Source organism: Microchirus variegatus (genome assembly GCF_963457635.1).
Source record: "Microchirus variegatus genome assembly, chromosome: 9".
NCBI lineage: Eukaryota > Metazoa > Chordata > Actinopteri > Pleuronectiformes > Soleidae > Microchirus > Microchirus variegatus.
In genome coordinates, this window is record NC_139810.1 from 25,166,131 (window position 1) to 25,184,486 (window position 18,356).

The window sequence follows — 18,356 nt, forward strand, 5'->3', positions numbered from 1 at the left end:
ACAACCTCGTATTAATCTTGCATAATCACATTACTGCAATATAGGGGGTGCTCTGGAAAATGTTATTTTTAAACTGCTTGTCAATCATTCAACTGGAGTTGAATTTTTAACAGCTCTTTGTTTTTGTTTTTTTTTAAGCTTTGGTTGCTTCTCACAAGCATCACACCAATTACATGTTAAAACCAAGCAGCTGCTTTTGCATATTTTTTTTTTTTTTTTTTCCCACTTTGAAAATTATGAAACCAGACTTCAGTCACAGGCTGTCCGCTGTACATGAAATTTTCCTCTTTGATTTAAGGACGGGTTTGGATCTCACAGATCATCCTCCTTTTATCGTGACTACAGCATTATATTTAAACTCCCTATTGTCAAACAACCACCTCCACTGAGACGCTCAACCACATCATCTGAACGAGGCCTCTTTATGATACGAGAAACCAGCCCAGACTAAGTCCGGATTTTTGACTAAAACGGATAATTGTCCAGTTTGGATTTGGATTTGAAATGTTCTTGATCCAAAGAGAGTTCTGTAAATCTCATAATCTGAGCGAGTCTGTGAAGTTTAAGACTGCGCTTGTTTGAGTTCACTTTGAACTCAGGTCTGCTCTTGCACAGCGCTCTCTTTAAAGTTGTGTTTGCTGAGGTCTGCCGCTGCCTTTTCAAGAAAAGTAAGATCCAATATTTATGTTTCTAATGTTTGTCACTGGAATTACACTCCTGACCTAGGAAAAGGAGTCCATATACTCTTGTTAATATTTACTGCAGCGTGGGGCTCTGATAAGATAAAGTGAAAATAAACTGTGACTGTTCTTATTCACATGTGAAAGGGTTGGAAAAGACATACAGTAAGATAATAATTTTACCCTTCAAACTTTGCTTTCGTCAAAGAACCAGCAACACTGTTTTCAGCTGTGCTAACATCATTGCACAAGGGTTTTTAAGGGTTTCCTTATCATCCAATAGCCTTTTAACACGATTAGCAAACACAATGTACCATTAGAACACTGGAGAGATGGTTGCTGGAAATGGGCCTCTATCAGCTATGTACAAATTCCATTAAAAATCCGATGTTTGCAGCTAGAATAGTCGTTTACCAAATTAACAATGTATAGAGTGTATTTCTGATTCATTTAATGTTGTATTCATTGAAGAAAAAATGCTTTTCCTTCAAAAAATAAGGACATTTCTAAGTGAGCCCACACTTTTGAACGGGGTAGGTCACTTGTTCGTGGTTCCATTGCGGACATTTCCTGAAAATGTCATCCAAATCCATCTGTGACTTTTCGAGTTATGTCGCTAACTAACCGGCGAAAACATAAACTCCTTGGCGGAGGTAATCGATTACTCCGAAAAACAGACCAAAAAATTAATTACTCTGAAAAACAGAAATAATTACTCCGAAAAACAATCACATTTTTTGTTTTTTCAAGTGAATGCTATATGCTTCCTTACAGAAATGACAAGTACTTGTTAAATAGAAGTAGTTCATATATAACATTTTGTCTCTTAAAGCAGTGCTCAAGCATTAAATCTACTACATTGTACACTACACTACTACATAATGTACATTTTAACGTATGTAGGTCATCTTTTACTGTCGTGGCTTCAGACACCAACAACACACAGTGTGTGACGTTCTTGAACAGATCTGTTTTGCTCGCACTCTCTCTCTTGCACTTTTATCCCCGTGCAGGTTACAACACCGACTGCATACGCAAGACATAACATTCAAGGTTAACCTGAAATGTCTCTGTCTCTGAATAGTCCACCGTGAAGATGAATGGAAGTCTCTCAAAGCTTGACATGAGAAGAGGTCAAAACAAACTTCTGCTTTTTTTTTTTTTTTTGCAGCTGCTTTGTTGACAATAAATAAAAGGCTGATTTCGCAGACACTCCAGAAGTGCCGTGGGTGACTTCCTTCCAAGGAATGTGGGCATATTTTTGGATATTTTGTTTTGTTTTGTTTTGTTTCAGAGCTGCCTGGGTATGGAGCTTTACAGTACATGGGTGTAAAACCTCAAACAAACATTCAAAGAATGCACAAACTCTGCTTCCTGTTCTTTGTCAGAGAAGCAGCTCCAGCTCTTGATGAGATACGAGACAGAAGAATTACTTATCTGATTTCAGGCTTTGGGCAACATCTGCTTGTGTAACTGGAAAGCATTTTTCCAAATATGATTTCAGGCAAATCCCACTCGCTTTACAAGACCGTCCTCGAACTCGGTGTAAAGTTCACAGGCTTCTTCTCGTCTGCGTCTATCCGCACACCTGTTGCATATTTCCCGGCGGCCGCAGGTGGCCTTTAAATCAAAGCGCTAACAAGACAAATGTTTGTCATATTTCGTTGCAGCGGAGGCAGCAGCAGCAGGTACGAGACGCCGAGATTTACAGGACGACAAGCGCCGCTTACAGGCTCGTAGATCTGCGGCTAATGGATGACGGGTAGGTCAAAAAAAAAAAAAAGTTTCAAACAGAGCCTGTGCTGAAGCTGCAGCAGTAGCAGGTTTTTGGGCGAACAGAGGTGTGGCCAAACCAGTGTTGGCCGTGCAGGTGACGTGTAAGGATACAGTGGGTGTGAGCAGCAGCAGCAGCAGCAGCAGGGAAAAAAGGCCAGTGAGGGAGAGATAAGGTGGTGGGCACTCGTGTAACGCTGTCACCGCGCACGCACACACGCACACACACACGCTTTGTGTACACACACAGGGTGTTAGGAGCTGTCAGACAGGTACGGCTCGAGCTCGATCTGAGCCGTGATTGATCGCGCAGGTTCAGGTGGAGTTCACGGGAGGTCTCCGGTATCATTGGCAAAAATGAGTGACAGACACAAAATAGGGTGATGGAATATTATCAGGAAGCCATTTGTAATGCGGGGCGAGCCTGGATCTCCAAGGGGTGTTGTCTCTCTGAAATGAAGTCATCCATCACCCGGGCTTCATATTTGATTAGGTCATGAGCAGCTTTTAAAACGAGAGATGGAGGCTTTAGTGTCGGGGCTCGCAGGATGGGACGACCAAAATTAGAGGATTTTTGCAAGAAAATAAATGCTGTGAAGTGTCTTTGTAATCTGTTAAAAGTAAAAATTGAAGTGTGAGAAATGTCAAAAACTCCAGCTGGCGTCATTTATGTTTCACAAAGTCTTACTCTGTTCACACGAGTGTGAAATACAATAAACAAACAAACAAACATCAAAATGTTAATTGAATAGTTCTGCTCAATACAAATCTTCACTATTTTGATAGAAATGCACTTAAGTGTCTGTTTCCTGATGAGGTTGTCACTCGCTTTGTTTGTATTTCAAGGTTTTTTTTGGTGAGTTAAAGAGAAAACATTACTTTTAATGACATTTAGGTTTAATCCTGACCGATTTCCTGACAAACGATAGATTAAACCAATCCGTCCGTTCCTTCGTTAAGACGTCTTCCTTTAGCAGTTATTTTAAAACCTCACTGCATGTGCTTCATAATCCAATTACTAAATTTAAAATTGTTCCGCGATATAGGTATGTTATGTATGTTGTCTTTACCGTGACTAGATTAATCAAGAAAATAATCCTTAAGATTAATCAATTATCACTTTGAGACATTAAATGGTTAATTACATGTTAATATGAGTGTAATGCCTTTAATTTGAAACTGTGTGATACCAATGAGGAAGAGTGACTTTTCAGAAACGTTTTTATTTTTTATTGTAATGAATTTAATGAATTAATGAATGTTTCGTACATTTGATATGAAGTGTATGCAGTATTTAAAACACATGAATGCACTGCAGTACAGACAGGAGAGACAGGTCATGGTTATTTAAGTGTCTTTGCACATACAAATGCATATTATAATATATGCAGCATATTTAAAGTAAAGGGGGAAAGTGGACAGAAAAGTTTGTTTCTGGTTACAGTTCATGCTTTTTCAAACAACATGAAACTTGGGTTTATTCTGACTTCTCTGAAGTCTGTGTGTCATGTTAGGAGATGCTCCCGGAAGCACTTTATATTGTAAGAGCAGAATGGACGAACAAAAAATAATTCTGTATTACATTAAAAAAAAAGGAAATGTTCCTAAACCCTAACCACACTGCGTGACTGACGCTGCTCTCTCATATCTGGAGGAAATCTTCGCAAACTTTCCTCCAGGACGCAGAGTGAGCGGAAGCTGCAGTGAAGACAATAAATAAAAGAGACGGAAAAAAGAAAAGGGAGAAACTGCAGGAAAAGACACAGCGAGTGATAGAAAACAGTCACCGCTGCTGCTGTTTGTTCTCTCTCTCTCTCTCTCTCTCTCTCTCTGTGTGTGTGTGTGTGTGTGCCGCTCCTCTCTTCTTCTGGCCTCTGTTCCTTTAATATACTCATGGTTATCTAGTGTAACAAATGTCTCGCTGCCATCATCAAGTCCAGGCGAGGAGGGAGGAGTTTTTAATGTTCAGTTTGTTCTGTGGATCGATGTCTGCTGGCATCGCCTCTCTCCTCTCTCGCTCGTCTGCACCGTGCGTAACAACGCAGCGCTGTTCCACCACCAGCACCAGCACCACCAGCACCACCGCCGCCGCCAACACCGCCACAACCGCCGCCGCCGCCGCCAACGCCGCCGAACGCCTTTTTACGCGCGATCCCCCTCCATATTTGATCCGCCGAAACACAGCCCGAGGGGGCGAATGACTGACACACGTCGATCAACGTATGTGGCACTGATGGACAAAAGCGGATGGTGGTGAAAGGACGCGACTCGCCCCCCGCTGGAGGAGGAAGAAGAAGAAGAAGAAGAAGAGGAGGAAGAAGAAGAAGAAGGTGAAAGAACAAGCATCTGTTCCCACAGAAAGCTGGATTTTTCTTTTTTTTGGTGATAGTGAGAGAGACTGAACTATTCCGAGAGCCAAAATAAAGACTCTCCTCTCTTTCTCTTTCTCTTTCTCTCTCTCTCTCTAACACACACATACACAAACTCTCTCTCTCTTCCCTCTCTCTCTATGCATGGACTATCGTAGACCGCATTCAGATTTCACCTGGGCACAGTATTGAACTGCGACTTCAGAATAAACAAAACATGCCTCGGAGGAAACAGCAGGCGCCCAAACGGGCTTCGGGTAAGCGACTCTTTTCTTTCGTTCTGTCTTCAATGATTATTTTAAATGTTGTATTCTCTTGTTTTCTTCGTCAGAGTCAGAGTGCAACACATTTGTTGTTGTTTGATTGTTTTTTTTGTTGTTGTTTTTTCCCCCCCTGCGAACACTTAGACTTTAAACCTCCAACTTTTAATCATGTGGGACCCCTGACGAGATAGAGACCCCCCCACCCTCCCCATCTCTGTGTATATATGTGTGTGACAGGTGCCCATGCATGCTGGTTTTTGTAGTTGTTTTAACATAAATATTGTACCTGGCGTAACGACACCAGTGCTCTTTATAGTGCATTTAATGTTTCACTGGAGAATCTACAACAAGGACCTCTGACCTCTGGGGCATCGTCATCATCACAAAGTCAGCTGTTAAAACAAACAAACAAAAAAGGGGGATTTAAATTTAGTCAGATGCACAATTCAAACACCAAAGAACAACAACGCCAGTATACGTTTTAAAACGACAATAAAGCTCATTGTTGTTTCCCCCCCCTTCAATAACCCTCCAACATGTCACAGGCCATTTAGGCGTTCATTGATCACAAAGTTTGATATCCTGTTCACATATATCCACGAGGGAGGGAGGGACAGGCGGACGGGGAGACGGAGAGGGGGGAGAAAAACTCCCTCACTGTGTTTGATTTGACCCGCATGAAGTGCAGAGAGCGGCTGAAATATGTGGAGCTGTTGTATCCGTAGCAGATGAACTCTGTGTGAACTCTTCATAATCTTATGGACAAATGGAGAATGGGTTACACTCACTCACTCACTTACACACACACACACACACACACACACACACACACACACACACACACACACACACACACACACACACACACTCCATCCCTGCTTATGACTCAAACACACACACACACACACACACACACACACCCTGCACCTCTACAACGCAATTTAAATTGTCACACGGCGGCCTAATGTAGTACAATCTGCGGTGGGTTGTGATTTAACGTCCGTGTGTCAGATTTATCGTTGGGTTTTGTCGAAGCTGCAGATAATTTAATAATTTCATCTTGAAGGAGGCCCCTAACGCGGTTTACGGCTCTCGTGTCTAGTCGTGTGAGCGTGTGTTTACTTTGCCTGCCCCAGTAATGTAATCCTGCAACATTTAGCCGCATCGAGACGCCGAATCACAGCACCTTTCGCGCGCGCCCGCCCGCCCCTCGTTTTTTTTTCTTCCCTGCTTCTTAAACGCAAACTTCAGTGTGGGAAATGTCAAATTCACAAGGTCACGGTATCCACGTTCCACCCTTGACCCCCTGCTCTCTCTCAGAGCCACTTCCTTGCTCCGTATGAATTACAATGTTGCCTTTAACTGCCTCATTATGATGGAGTTGGCGAATTAAAGCTAGATTGATCAAGGGTATTCCGGTGTTTGAGGATGCAATTACTTGGTTGAGGTGTGTTGAGAAGTTATCAGTCTTTATTATGGTTGCGGATGCAGCAACCAGATGGCGATTGTTCTCTGCCAATAATAGTGTCTCTTTATACGCGCTTAAGATACCGAGACCCTTATCTGCACGGCACACACTCTGTGTTTGTGCGTACACACATGTACACACACACTCGGTGCCATACGGGCGCATGTTAAATATTTTCCCCACATCTCAGGCTCCAAAAGCCCCCTTTTCTTAAAAAACAATGCCCCCCGGTTTTTTTTTTTTTTTTATTCAGAGAAGTTTTGAGCAGATGCCTAAGTGATCCCTTTACACGCTCTCAGCTGCCTTCGCCTGTACTCTGGTAAATGTGTCAGCCCTATAGAGAAATAAGCCTTCCAGAAGAGTTTCTTCATTGTTGAGGTAATTGTCTCCTCTTTGACAGGCACATTCATCAGTGGCTTAATGGTCAATCAAAAGTTGGCAGGCAGAGTGTTTTCATTCTTTCCTATCCACTACATTAGGAATACTTAATCAAAATGTCTCCCGGTAATGGCTGTGAAGAGTTCATGACTGACTGATCCGTTGTCTGTGCCGATAGAAAATTAACAGCTCGGCACTGGAGAGATGTGGGCCTGCAGATAAACAAATTGTGCATTAATATTTCATCTTCAAGACCTGGGATGTGCTATCAAGCGGTGGAATATTCCTGGGCTGTGTTGTCATTTTTCTCGCGTTCATTTTTTTTTTTTTTTTTCCTCTCTCTCTCTCTCCTGTATTCTTGAAGGCTCTTTGCAGCTGTAACTCATTTCGCTTGATGACTTTACTGGGGTTACAGAGAGTGACGACAAATTGATTACCTGGCAGAGCAAGAATGGAGCGAAGAGAGATGCAGGCTGACAGTCATGTTATAATAATATGTTTAATGATGTGTGGAGGGGGAACAAGGAGAGAGGAGTATTGAAATAAGAGCATGGGAGATGCAAACGAATAGGTCTCATTTTTTTTCTTCTTCTTCTTCGTAGGGCTCTTAAAGATGCAGTATCCCTACTGCTGGAAATTATATTTTGTAAGGTGCTGTTCAAAAAAAAAAGGAAAGGAAAGAAGAAAAAAAATACCCATCTCTAGCTCAAGCATTAATTCAGAGGACATTCAACATCCAGGGTGCTTGTATCCTCCAGTGGGAATAGTATTATTAATAGGCATATTTGTTAACTTGAGACCACAGACGCTTTATGGTAAAGGCTAGCTCTTTCTGATTTACTCCCTTTGCATACATAGTTTGTATGGTAATTTAAAAAAAAAAATGCCAATTACCCACTGGTCCAGAATAGGAGGTACTAAACCTTTGCTTTATCACTGAGGAAAGCGTCACTAAGACGAGAGGACGACCAGGGCTACAGATTCCTGCGGGATATTTGTGTATCAGTTTTTATACGTGATATAAACATAAAGTCCTGTAAGTGCATGGGATGCATTTTTGAGTGAGGGGAGCCATATGTTATTTTTTCGGGCCGTGGGAGTCTTCCTCCTGCCTCCCCCCCCCCCCCCCCCCCTCTCCTCCTTCTTCTTCTTCTTCTTCTTCTTCTTCTTCACAATAGCTCTGTGCCTCAAACCGTTAGCCCAATTTGCTGTTAACAAGAAAAATTGGAGAACAGACAAAGGCATTAAGTGTTTGCAGTGCCAGATAGTGACTGACAGCAGCTTGTGGGAATTGGCGAGCAGAAATTCCTCCTAAGTGGTTTGTTCAGAAAACATCCTACGATCAAGGCAGATGTTGTTTATCCAGTTTAGGTAGAAAAAGGTAGTGCAGTTTGAATGACAAAAGCTGGTCAGGGAAATGCCAGTGGAATACAAGATTGTCATAGGTTTGTTTGTGTGTTTTTTTTTTTAACACCAGCTTCACCACTCTCTCCTGGATTCTGTCCCTGGAGTCTTTGTCCTATTGTTTGGGAGCCTTTGTTACAACATCCTCATCCACTTTGCACAAATTTATTGAACAACTTTGGTTGGAATTGAAATCAAAAGGAAAAACAATAGTTTTCACTTGACAAATATTTGCCCTTGATTACTTCTCATTATATTATTGCTTAGGGGAAATCATTTTAGTGCGTGAGTGGCATCACTTTACAGGTTAAATATTCATGAATGACCATGTTCAAGTTTGATTTAATACAATTATCAGTCAAATAATAAGGTTTAAACAGAGATTTTTCATTTAATTTCATAGTTTCAATGAAGTGCACAGTAGGGCTGAACGATTTTGAATAAATATCTTATTGTGATTATCAGAGGGAATGATCGTTCAAGACAATAATTCATCTGAAATGATATTTTGACACACATTTTTAAAATTGCAGCAGGCCGTATTGCGATTTCGATAAAATGTTTGATTAATTGTTCAGCCCTATAGTGCACAGTTCAGTACCTTTGTCTCACAAACATGCTCCCCCCCCAATTAAGTTGGGACATGAATTGTAATCTTGGTCTCTTATGAATTAGGCTTTGCATATTCAATAATAATAATAAAAACAGATATTGGAGTTTTTGCAAAACTCTTGCTCTAATAAAAGTTTCTAAGTGCTATTACTATTAGTGAGTGTTAAATATGTGCTTTCCCCTCCTTCTCTGCTGTGTATTTCTGGATCAGTGTCAGCAAAGCAAAAACTTTTTCTTTTTTTTTTGTTTTGATCAAATCCAGCCTTGAAATTTCCTTTGGCTTACGAGCGCAACAAACCATACGCTCACACTTTGTTGCAACGCTTGCAGATTTCTCTAACTTGCAGGCGTTCTCTCTGCCGTACAGATACCCTTTAATAACTTTCTCCTCATCAGCTAGTTTTCATGCTGTATAATCTTAATATTAAGAAAAAAAAAAAAAAAAATGGGGGTAATATTAACACTAAGTTGGATTTAGTGTAATCTCAGTGCATATTCTCCTGCGTGACAGGTGTAGATGGCTAATAGTTTGCGAAGTGGGCTTTTGTTTGCTTGTGAGCCAGACACACAGAGGTGGTGCACTGTCTAGGTGATAAGAACCAAGACTCCCGTGCCCTCCAGCACAGTGATCTCTCTCCTCCGCTCTCTCTCTCTCTCTCTCTCTCATTTTCTCCTGTGTGGTGGAAAAAACAGGCTGTTATGATTGGTCTCAAGGCAAGTGGTGCCTGTGCAGCGTTGCACCTCTCTACAGCAACTGCTCGTTCACCTTGCCTTCCCTCTGAGACCTGCACTAGTTTCCAGGCAAATGACACAATTTGATATGCCGTTGGGGTGATTCATGTGGATAATGTTTCCATGTGATCATCGCTGCAGAAAGGAGACTTTTTCCCGTTATGATTTTTTTTTTTTTACTCATTAAGTCTGACAATAACTGGAATATTGGGAGAGTTTATTGCTAGCAGGCTAAAACTCATTATTTTCTACTAGACATCCAAAGTACAAAAGAAATTATGTTGTGGTATTTTGTCCAGATCCCTACAGATATATTGATTTACAGAGGTGAAATGGGAAGGAGACTTTATAGCCTGGGTTGTTCATTTATGTGGATTTTGAGGATAAGAATGCAAGGCAAGCTTACAGTTAATACAGTAGCACTGTGGGCCTGGTATTGATTACACGGAGGTGGTGTGATATGTTATATTTGTTTTTTTTTTAAATGTGCTTTGTATTATTGTAATGCTAGTCATTCCCACCACGGTTTGTATCTTTCTCTGTAATTTATATTGTCGGAAAAGAGCATGCACATCATCTCTTTTCCCCGTACAGAGTGGAGAAGATTTAAGTGAGGACATTCATCTTGTAGTTGTTGACCTACATGTATGGTGAAGTCGGGGAGATCACACGTTGGCCAGATGGTTGTGTGCTCTTTTAAAACAAGCACAGCCAGTGCAGGTTAACCCTAACCAGAGATGAATAAGGTTTGCTACACACGGAAAAAACAAATGTCCGTGCTTTGATTTCACTGGTGTTTAGACCAGGTGAGGAACATGTGCTGCTTTTCATTCAGAAAACACAACACTGTTAGTTATATTTAAATCATCATCATCAAAAAAAAAAGAAAAAAGAAAAACACTCTGCGTAATAAATGCATTTGACATTATCCTTCAATACACGAGTGCCCGAAAACACAATGAAAACATTAATCTTAAGTTATCCGCAGTGTACCCGATTTGCTTCTTATCAAATCCATAATGAGCTTCAATTAAGATTTATTATGCAAATTAACCCTCAGCTGCTGCCGACTGCAGGAGCAGGAGCTATGACAATATTGTGCTAATGGTGTGATCTGTAACAATTACAAAGGTAAACTGCCTTCACACTGCACGGTCTGCAAGTCGCTGAGAGGTCACTCCGCTAAATACGTACTCGCGTGTTCCCGGCCATTTGGAGAATTGTTTATTAAGCCCCGGGTTTTTAGGTGCAGCTCACAATTTAATACTTATTAAGAGAAATGATTATAAACGTTCTACTGTCATACATATCAGAATAAGCAGCAAATATCAGCGTACGTCTCAAATATGTCGTTTTTTTCCCCCCCGATCGCCACGGTTACCGCACACAGCGAGGTTACGACCGGAGGGAAGTGCAGCCGGACACTTTGCTCTGTATGAAGTTGTGAACCCTTGCACCTTCTGCAACTTCATTTAGCGCGAGGCTGATGGCGCCTTGACAGCTTTATGGAGCGGGTGCTTTATGAGTCGTCATGCGGCGCAATTACATAGGAACTAATTTGATGAATCAAGACAGCGTTCCGACCGAATCCGTTGATCTCGCTGGCCTTGTGAACCGCTGTCTTTTCACCGGGGTCAGAAAGAGGCTGTCATAATTTCTCTCTCACACACACACACACACACACACACACACAGAAAATCTTGAACATGCATCTCCGATTACAGCGACTCAAGGATAAACTGTAGGTTTGTTTTAGATTCCTTAGGCTTCCTCATATGTATCTGGTCCTTGTATGTGTCTTTAAATGGTCTTCAGGTAAAAGAATCACATATTTTACAGCCACTGCACCACAATTAAATGTATATGTGCGTCAACAGCTTTAACTCAGCGACTGAAACCGACTTAGAAGGAAACATGAAATGCCGAATTATTAACGGCTTCAAATCAATTGTAAGAAAATTGCATCGCCGTCCTCGCATTTAGTTTATACGTCTCTTAAAAATATTGTTTTCAAAGACCCCCGAACCTTTTTTTTTAATGCTTTCAATTGTTCTATCGAACAAACTCTCCTCTCTCAGTCGAGACACCGATTCAGGGAATAGAAACTGGAGCTTTTTCCAATTAAGTAAAGCTTTCAAATACTGAGTGGTTCTTTTTAGCATTGTTGTGAACAGCACAGTTTTAATGTCAAACTGGATGTAAACTGACAAGAGAAAGTCTTTTTTTTAAAATTCTTCTTCTTTGTAGTGGGCGGAAGTTACGCATTGGATCGTGCGGTCAATTAAAAAAAAATGTCCCGAACACCCTGAGGCGAAAGTTTGTGTTTCACTTCAACACACGTGTGGACAAAGAATACAAATGTCACTCTCTTTTATTTTTTGCCAAATATACGACAATATATCAACTTTTTTTTTTTTCGTCCAAGCCAATTTCTGAACGCACAGAAAATTAAAGTAATTTAAAAAAAAAGCATCTTACATGCAGGTGTGTGTTCCTGTGCTTAAACCCAAACACTCGGGGCTTCCTCTAAATGCCACGTTAATAAATATGCCCCCGCGTTTGCATTGTTTTTAAACCATAATCCAGGTCCTTCGCTCGCTCGGCGCCTCCGTGTTGTGTTTTTTCGAGCCCGTTCCTAAGGGCTGTGCCTGCCTGTTTTTGCGTCGACACGATGTGCTGAGCTAGTCTGTTGAAACGGCTTAATTGATACTCATTAAACAGCAGTGACAGCTTAGGTGTCCGTGATGAATGTGGAATAATTCTGTTGTACTTACAACTTGATTAAGAAGAAGCACACAACATGTCAGCGGTGTAGCCTATGGCTTGGACCAGCGTGCACTTAAGCAGCCACTTAAAATGATCGCTCTTATTGGCTGCGCTACCTGCAGGCCACCTTTTTAACTGAATCTTTTTTGTTTTTCTCAAATTGTGTTTTGCCTGAAACAAACAACTTTTCCCAACTCTAAATGCAGAAGTTTGGCCAATGCGCACGGAGATGCATACGCTCAACATGAACTTGAGCGTAACACCTAGCAATGAAATTAATCTAAAAAAATGTGAATTATGTTGACTTGTCTGTGTGTTTATTCAGTCACAGTCTGGCATTTCACTACAATAATAAAGTCAATGGATGTCAGGCAGATGAAAAATGTGCGCCTTGTGTTATTTCAGTTAGAAATTAGAGGCAATTGGAATTGGTTCAAAATTGACTGTCTTTGTAATGAGTGCATGACGAATAGTATAATTTAGAGGAGAAAATGAATGCCGGGAAACCAAAAATATTATTCTACAGTATTTTAATTGCCATGATATTCCATGAAGAGCAACTCATATCACTAAATAGCCTCCCATAAAAATAATATTTTTGTACATTGTCATAGCCAGAGTTCACACAATGGAGATGTGTGTGTGTGTGTGTGTGTGTGTGTGTGGCAGATTCCTAAAGTCATTTTTTGGGTTTTGTTTTCTTTGAACACCACATTAAAAAAAAATCCTTATCACTTGTGGACTTCTTGCCTTACTGGAGAACTGACACTCCTCGCCGTCACAGAAAGAGCCCCCTTTTTCTCTATTTTGAGTAACACATGAAAGACGTCGGGGCGGGGGGGGGGGGGATTTCCGCGGAGGATGGATTTACAACTTTATCCTCACATGATTAATATTACACAGCGAGGTCCTTTTACAGGAAGCGGCGTGTCTAATTATGGTCCGACTGTGTCTGACTGAGAGCAAAACACGGATGCCAAAGGCTGCTGCTGCTGCTGCTGCTGCTAGGAACGGCACTGACGCGTCACAGAAAGTAGTGGTGTGGGTGTGGGTGTGTGTGTGTGGGGGGGGGGGGGGGGGGGTTGTGATGTCGTCATCAGCATCACCCAGATTTTTTTTTTGTGACACAGAGTTCCACAACTGATTGAGCAACAGCAGCAGGAAGTGGGCTCTCAGCATTGTAGGTCCAGCTGGTATTGACCGACTACAAACACTGTGGGCATTTAGTTTCAAATGAAACTCAACAGGGAAGTGTTTCCCCCCCCCCCCCCCCCCCCCCCCTCCGTCCCTCCCCCTTGTCAAGGTTACACATTTCTCTCTGATACACATGACCTCAGCCGTGATAACTGCGCTATGTCCACATTTGTTGTACCGTTAGCAGCAGATGCAGATTCATCACCCCCTTCCTCCACCCCCCCGATTTTACAAGAATTTCATGGACTCCACGTCCTCCCACGTTTGCCTGTTCGTCGTATATCTCAGCCCAGACATTGAAGAGGTTGCTAGCCGGGCCAGCCGTAAGTCATCCTGTCTATCAAGACGAGAGTCTTGCCTCTCTGCTCGATTTTCAGCTGTTACTTGTAAACCAGAACAGCATTGGTAAGATTAACTGAGTGACAGGAGGCCTCTAAAAGCAAACTATAATAGTACAATATGTTACAGTCATATTTTATGGCCTGTAGTGTGTGTGAGGCCAAGTATGTGTGTGTGTAGATGGATCAGCTGAAGAATCTAATAGGCCTGCATTGCACCTCGGGGAACAGAGAAAGTAATGGTGTTGTGTTACCACTGTTTTTCATAGGGTGGCGGTAATGACACAGGTGCACACGTGACAGGAAACGGGTCATCTGCAAAGAGGATGTGTTTCTGTCTTACAAATATCCCAAAGAAGAGCAAACAAAAGCTTGATTTCGTCTACGTGGAGCATTCCTCTGAAGAACACATGAACGTCTTCATGTTTGTATGTGTATGTGAGGCTTTGTCCAGGAGAAGTCATTGATATAGAACTAACTGTCAAAAATAAGTCCCGTTCAATCCAAAAAACGTTTAAGTTGTCAAGGACACATTTTCTTTCCTCCCTCCCATATCCCGGCAAACATTGAGTCAGCAATTGTCTGTTGTATTTTCAGCGCTGGTATCTCGTGCTCTCCCCCCCCCCCCCCACCCCCGCAGGCCATTTTAAAGTTGTAGAAAGTGGTCATTTTCTCTGTGTCAGTGGGAGGTCAGTGTTGTGGCAGTCAGCAAAGCTATTCAGTCTGGTGAAACAGTCTATTGGGAACCCTGAAGACATTTTTGTCCGGCGTAGTCGCCTCTCACTGTCTGTCTTCATGTCTGCCCCCCCCCCCCCCCCCCCCACACACACCACCACCACCACCTCCTCCCTCTGCACTCAAGTGCGCTCGTACAAAGTGTAGAGAAGCTTGAAAAATTTGTCAAATTACTTCCAGATCTGCAGTCTTTTATCCTGACCTGACACACCTAAGACTCCTTAGCTGTCACGTTTAAGAACGCCTCGTGAAAATGACATTTGCATTTGGCACACCCTCCCTCCCTCCCTCCCTCGCTCGCTAGTATGGTCATTTGTTCCTCTATTAAAAACTATACCTCCAGCTTCTTTTAACTCTTACGCGGTCTGAATATCTACCTATTCATATGGTGCTCTGCTTTCGTCCGCTGTGTTAGCGGCTGACATGTCCTCTCTGTGCTGTGTAGTGTATCCCTGGTAGCTGTCGCCGAGGGGCCCTCTCATCCCTAAAATGTTACAGAGGTCATGCACAGATCATTGCTTTTGCCAAAGGGCCCCAGACTTTAACAGCGAGTGACCCCACGCAGGACAGTGGTGCAGTGGCTGCTCGGTGATGGATCTGGAAATAACACAAATGTAATCTGCTCCGTTATCAGGAGGCGTGTTATAGAGTGCCTGCTTGTTTTCACTGCTGTGTTGAACGGATGAGAGGAGAATATGAGATCGCTGCGATAGTGATTCATTCGAATCGATGAAAACAAACGGAAACATCCCAGATCATACCTGCTGCTAGTGAACTCATTTATACCTATTCAGTTTAATTTAACAGCAATTAGATGTGTGCCTGTTTTAATTAACTTAAAGAAATCCAACTGTATTGTAAAACCAGATTTACCGATAATATTGACGTTTAAATTTACTCTTTCATTATTATTATTTTTTTTTTTAATCACTATCATCATCAGTCAAAGGTGTTTCAAGGTGACAGGCATGTTGTTGTTGTTAATTACTTACTGCGGTAATGACAGAAACAAGTACTAGTGGGGATAATTAAAATCAAAGCTACACATAATCCAAATTCTATTTATGTTTTGAGATTAACACAGTGAAATAGTGGATCGATTGAGTGTCTTTGTGTGCTCTTTAGCTGCTGAACTATTGTTTGCCAATAGTACACACACACACACAGAAGACAAGCCGTTGTCTATCACAGCCTTGAATATCTGTTAACAGTTATTAAATGAAGGATCTTACTCTAGCAGTGGCTGTTGGTCACATTCTAACTAGCTGTGAGCAGCACATTTAGTTAGTTCTTTTGAGTGAAAACACTCACAGCCTGGCAAACGTTTACATGCACATCAACTGTAACAGTCAGTGGTCTCTTATTTTGCAGTTTGCCTGTCGACGCTTTTAAAATGTAAAAAAAAACACGGGAAGATCGCTAACAGCTCTTATTCTGCCCTTGATTTTATGGCGGAGCAATTAGGTTGCACGGAGGTTGTAGGTACATTTTTACATTTTATGGGGGTCATTGCACAAACGGATTGGGCTTTGCTCACGCCCTTAACACCAAATTATTTCTAATCTCACTGTTAGTGTCTTAACAACAGGATAATGGGGCAGCTGACCTCGCCACTGCACAGCCTCGTTAAATAAGCAACCTCAACGGCGGTTGTATCGGTTCCTACAATCAACTTTATATGAATCTTTTTGCAGCGCACTGTAGTTTGTCTCTTTTTCTGTCGGTGCTGCTTCTTTATCCAGCCTCGCAAGCCTCCATTGAAGTCTCGCTGTAATCCCTCGCCAGGAATTCCTCCCTCCTTTTTTAGTGAATTAGTTGTTGATGTGGTGGATCCATTGCACCCAACTTCCAGGGGGGGCACCGTCACTCTCCAGTACCGCTCTTCCATCTCGGGGCTTCTGGCTCAGCGCATCTGGCCTTTTTTTTTTTAATGTTTCTTATGCGTCGTCTGTCACATTTTCACACGCCACGGCGAATCGGCCAGTCGGCGCCAATGCAACTTCTTTTCAGAGCAGAATCCGTCCCTTTCTCACTCGGAGACTCCTGACTGAGAACTTGATTAAGTTTCAGCGTTCTGGTTTGCGAGGATACCGTCTGATTGTCATGTTGAAACATGAGAATTAAACCCAGGTGCGGAATGGACACATTTCTTTTTTTTTTTAGTTAAGAGCTTATCGACATGGTTGGCAGATCTTTAATTTGCTCTTGTCTTTTAAAGACGCGAGGATGACTCTCGTATCAGTCTGATTCTCGCCACGTATTCTCCCCATTTATAATATTCACGTTAAAAATACAAAAAGCCCTTTAGCTGATCGGTCTCCGTGCACGTGGTGTTTGATGTGTTGTTGTGTGTGTGTGAGCAGTAGTAGACGGGGCACTTTTTCTTGTTTGCATGTGTGTCTTACGGCAGCCCCTCGCACTCTGGCAGTGGCCCAGCCGAAAAGTTCCGGTACTGTCCAGACGCATCCTTTAGGGACCTCATCAGCCCCTGAATTTCCTTCCCCTCATGCCTGAGGGCATCCATATTCATTTCCCCCCTCTGATTTGGGGAAAATGATGAAAGGCTGGCTTTTTTCCAATCTCCTACTTCCTGCCAAGGTTGTCTGCATTTCAATGCAACGTAAATCTGCAAAGACCTGCAAATATGCTCCCATTTGGACCTGACCAGTTCCATGTTGTTAGAACCATGTCAAAATGACGAGGGAGAGAGTAGGGCTCGTGTTTGTTGTTGCAGTAATACTTAAAATACAACTCTCTTGAATTCATCACTGTCTCGTTGTTAAATTACTTCAATTTGTATTATTATTGTCTGTATTTACTTCACGCAGAATGCCCCTCCTGTCTTCGTAGATGTCTGCTTTTTGTTAAATAAATAAATAAATATCCCCTTCTGTGTCAAGTTGTGAGGGCTTTGATGAAATCATGGAGGCAACTGCATCGGTTTTTGAAATAAACCTGTGATTAAACTGATGGGTGGGTATTTGCTCTTACCGGAGACGGGAAATGAACGTTAATGAAAATAACAGTCGCGTACAGTAATAACCCGGCTCTGTAATTATTGGCGTGCTTTGATGATGCCATATATACTCAACACACACACACATGCGCCTATTTAACTAAACCTCAGGTAGACTATGAGCTCCCGCTCGCAGGATTCCTGCCCTCTGCTCTGCACAACAGCTCTACAGGGCGGGGCTACCCAGCCCAGTGAAGGAGCGGGCTCGCGGTTGCCGAGACGACGCTAAACACACACGTGTACACAAATGGAAGGCACCACTGTGAGACGAGATCATCTCCACCTCTGGCTGGATAATAGAGCGGTGTCGCCCCACTCGTTGGAATGCACTCCTGCCCCACAGGCGTATACATCCCACACCGATCATTATTGATGACGCACTACGTACGGAAGGTTTCTACTTCAAGAACTACACTGGGAACATGTTCACGTCACTGGTTCTCAGTATTTAATCCATTCAAAAAAAAAAAAAAAAAAGCTTAAGTTATTACAAAACTACGCTGCTTTGTTTGGTATAAGAAGTGAGATCCCTCGCTTTTGAAGATAGTGTTAGTTAGTAAGTTGAGAAAACCGGCAGATTCAAATCCATATAAAAAAAAAAAAAAAGCCTGATAAATTAAAGCTGTCC

The 18,356-nt window shown here is 42.2% G+C and overlaps 1 protein-coding gene across 1 annotated transcript in view; it reads left to right on the forward strand.

The window, feature by feature from the left end:
• Window positions 1–5,039: 5,039 nt before the first annotated feature.
• Window positions 5,040–18,356, forward strand: part of tshz2 (teashirt zinc finger homeobox 2) — a gene marked incomplete at both ends in the record, with an annotated part of 39,911 nt that continues 26,594 nt past the window's right edge. Inside the window, one exon of the mRNA XM_083895196.1 lies at window positions 5,040–5,079. Coding sequence (XP_083751322.1) covers window positions 5,040–5,079 — 40 coding nt within the window. The remainder of the gene's footprint in view (window positions 5,080–18,356) is intronic.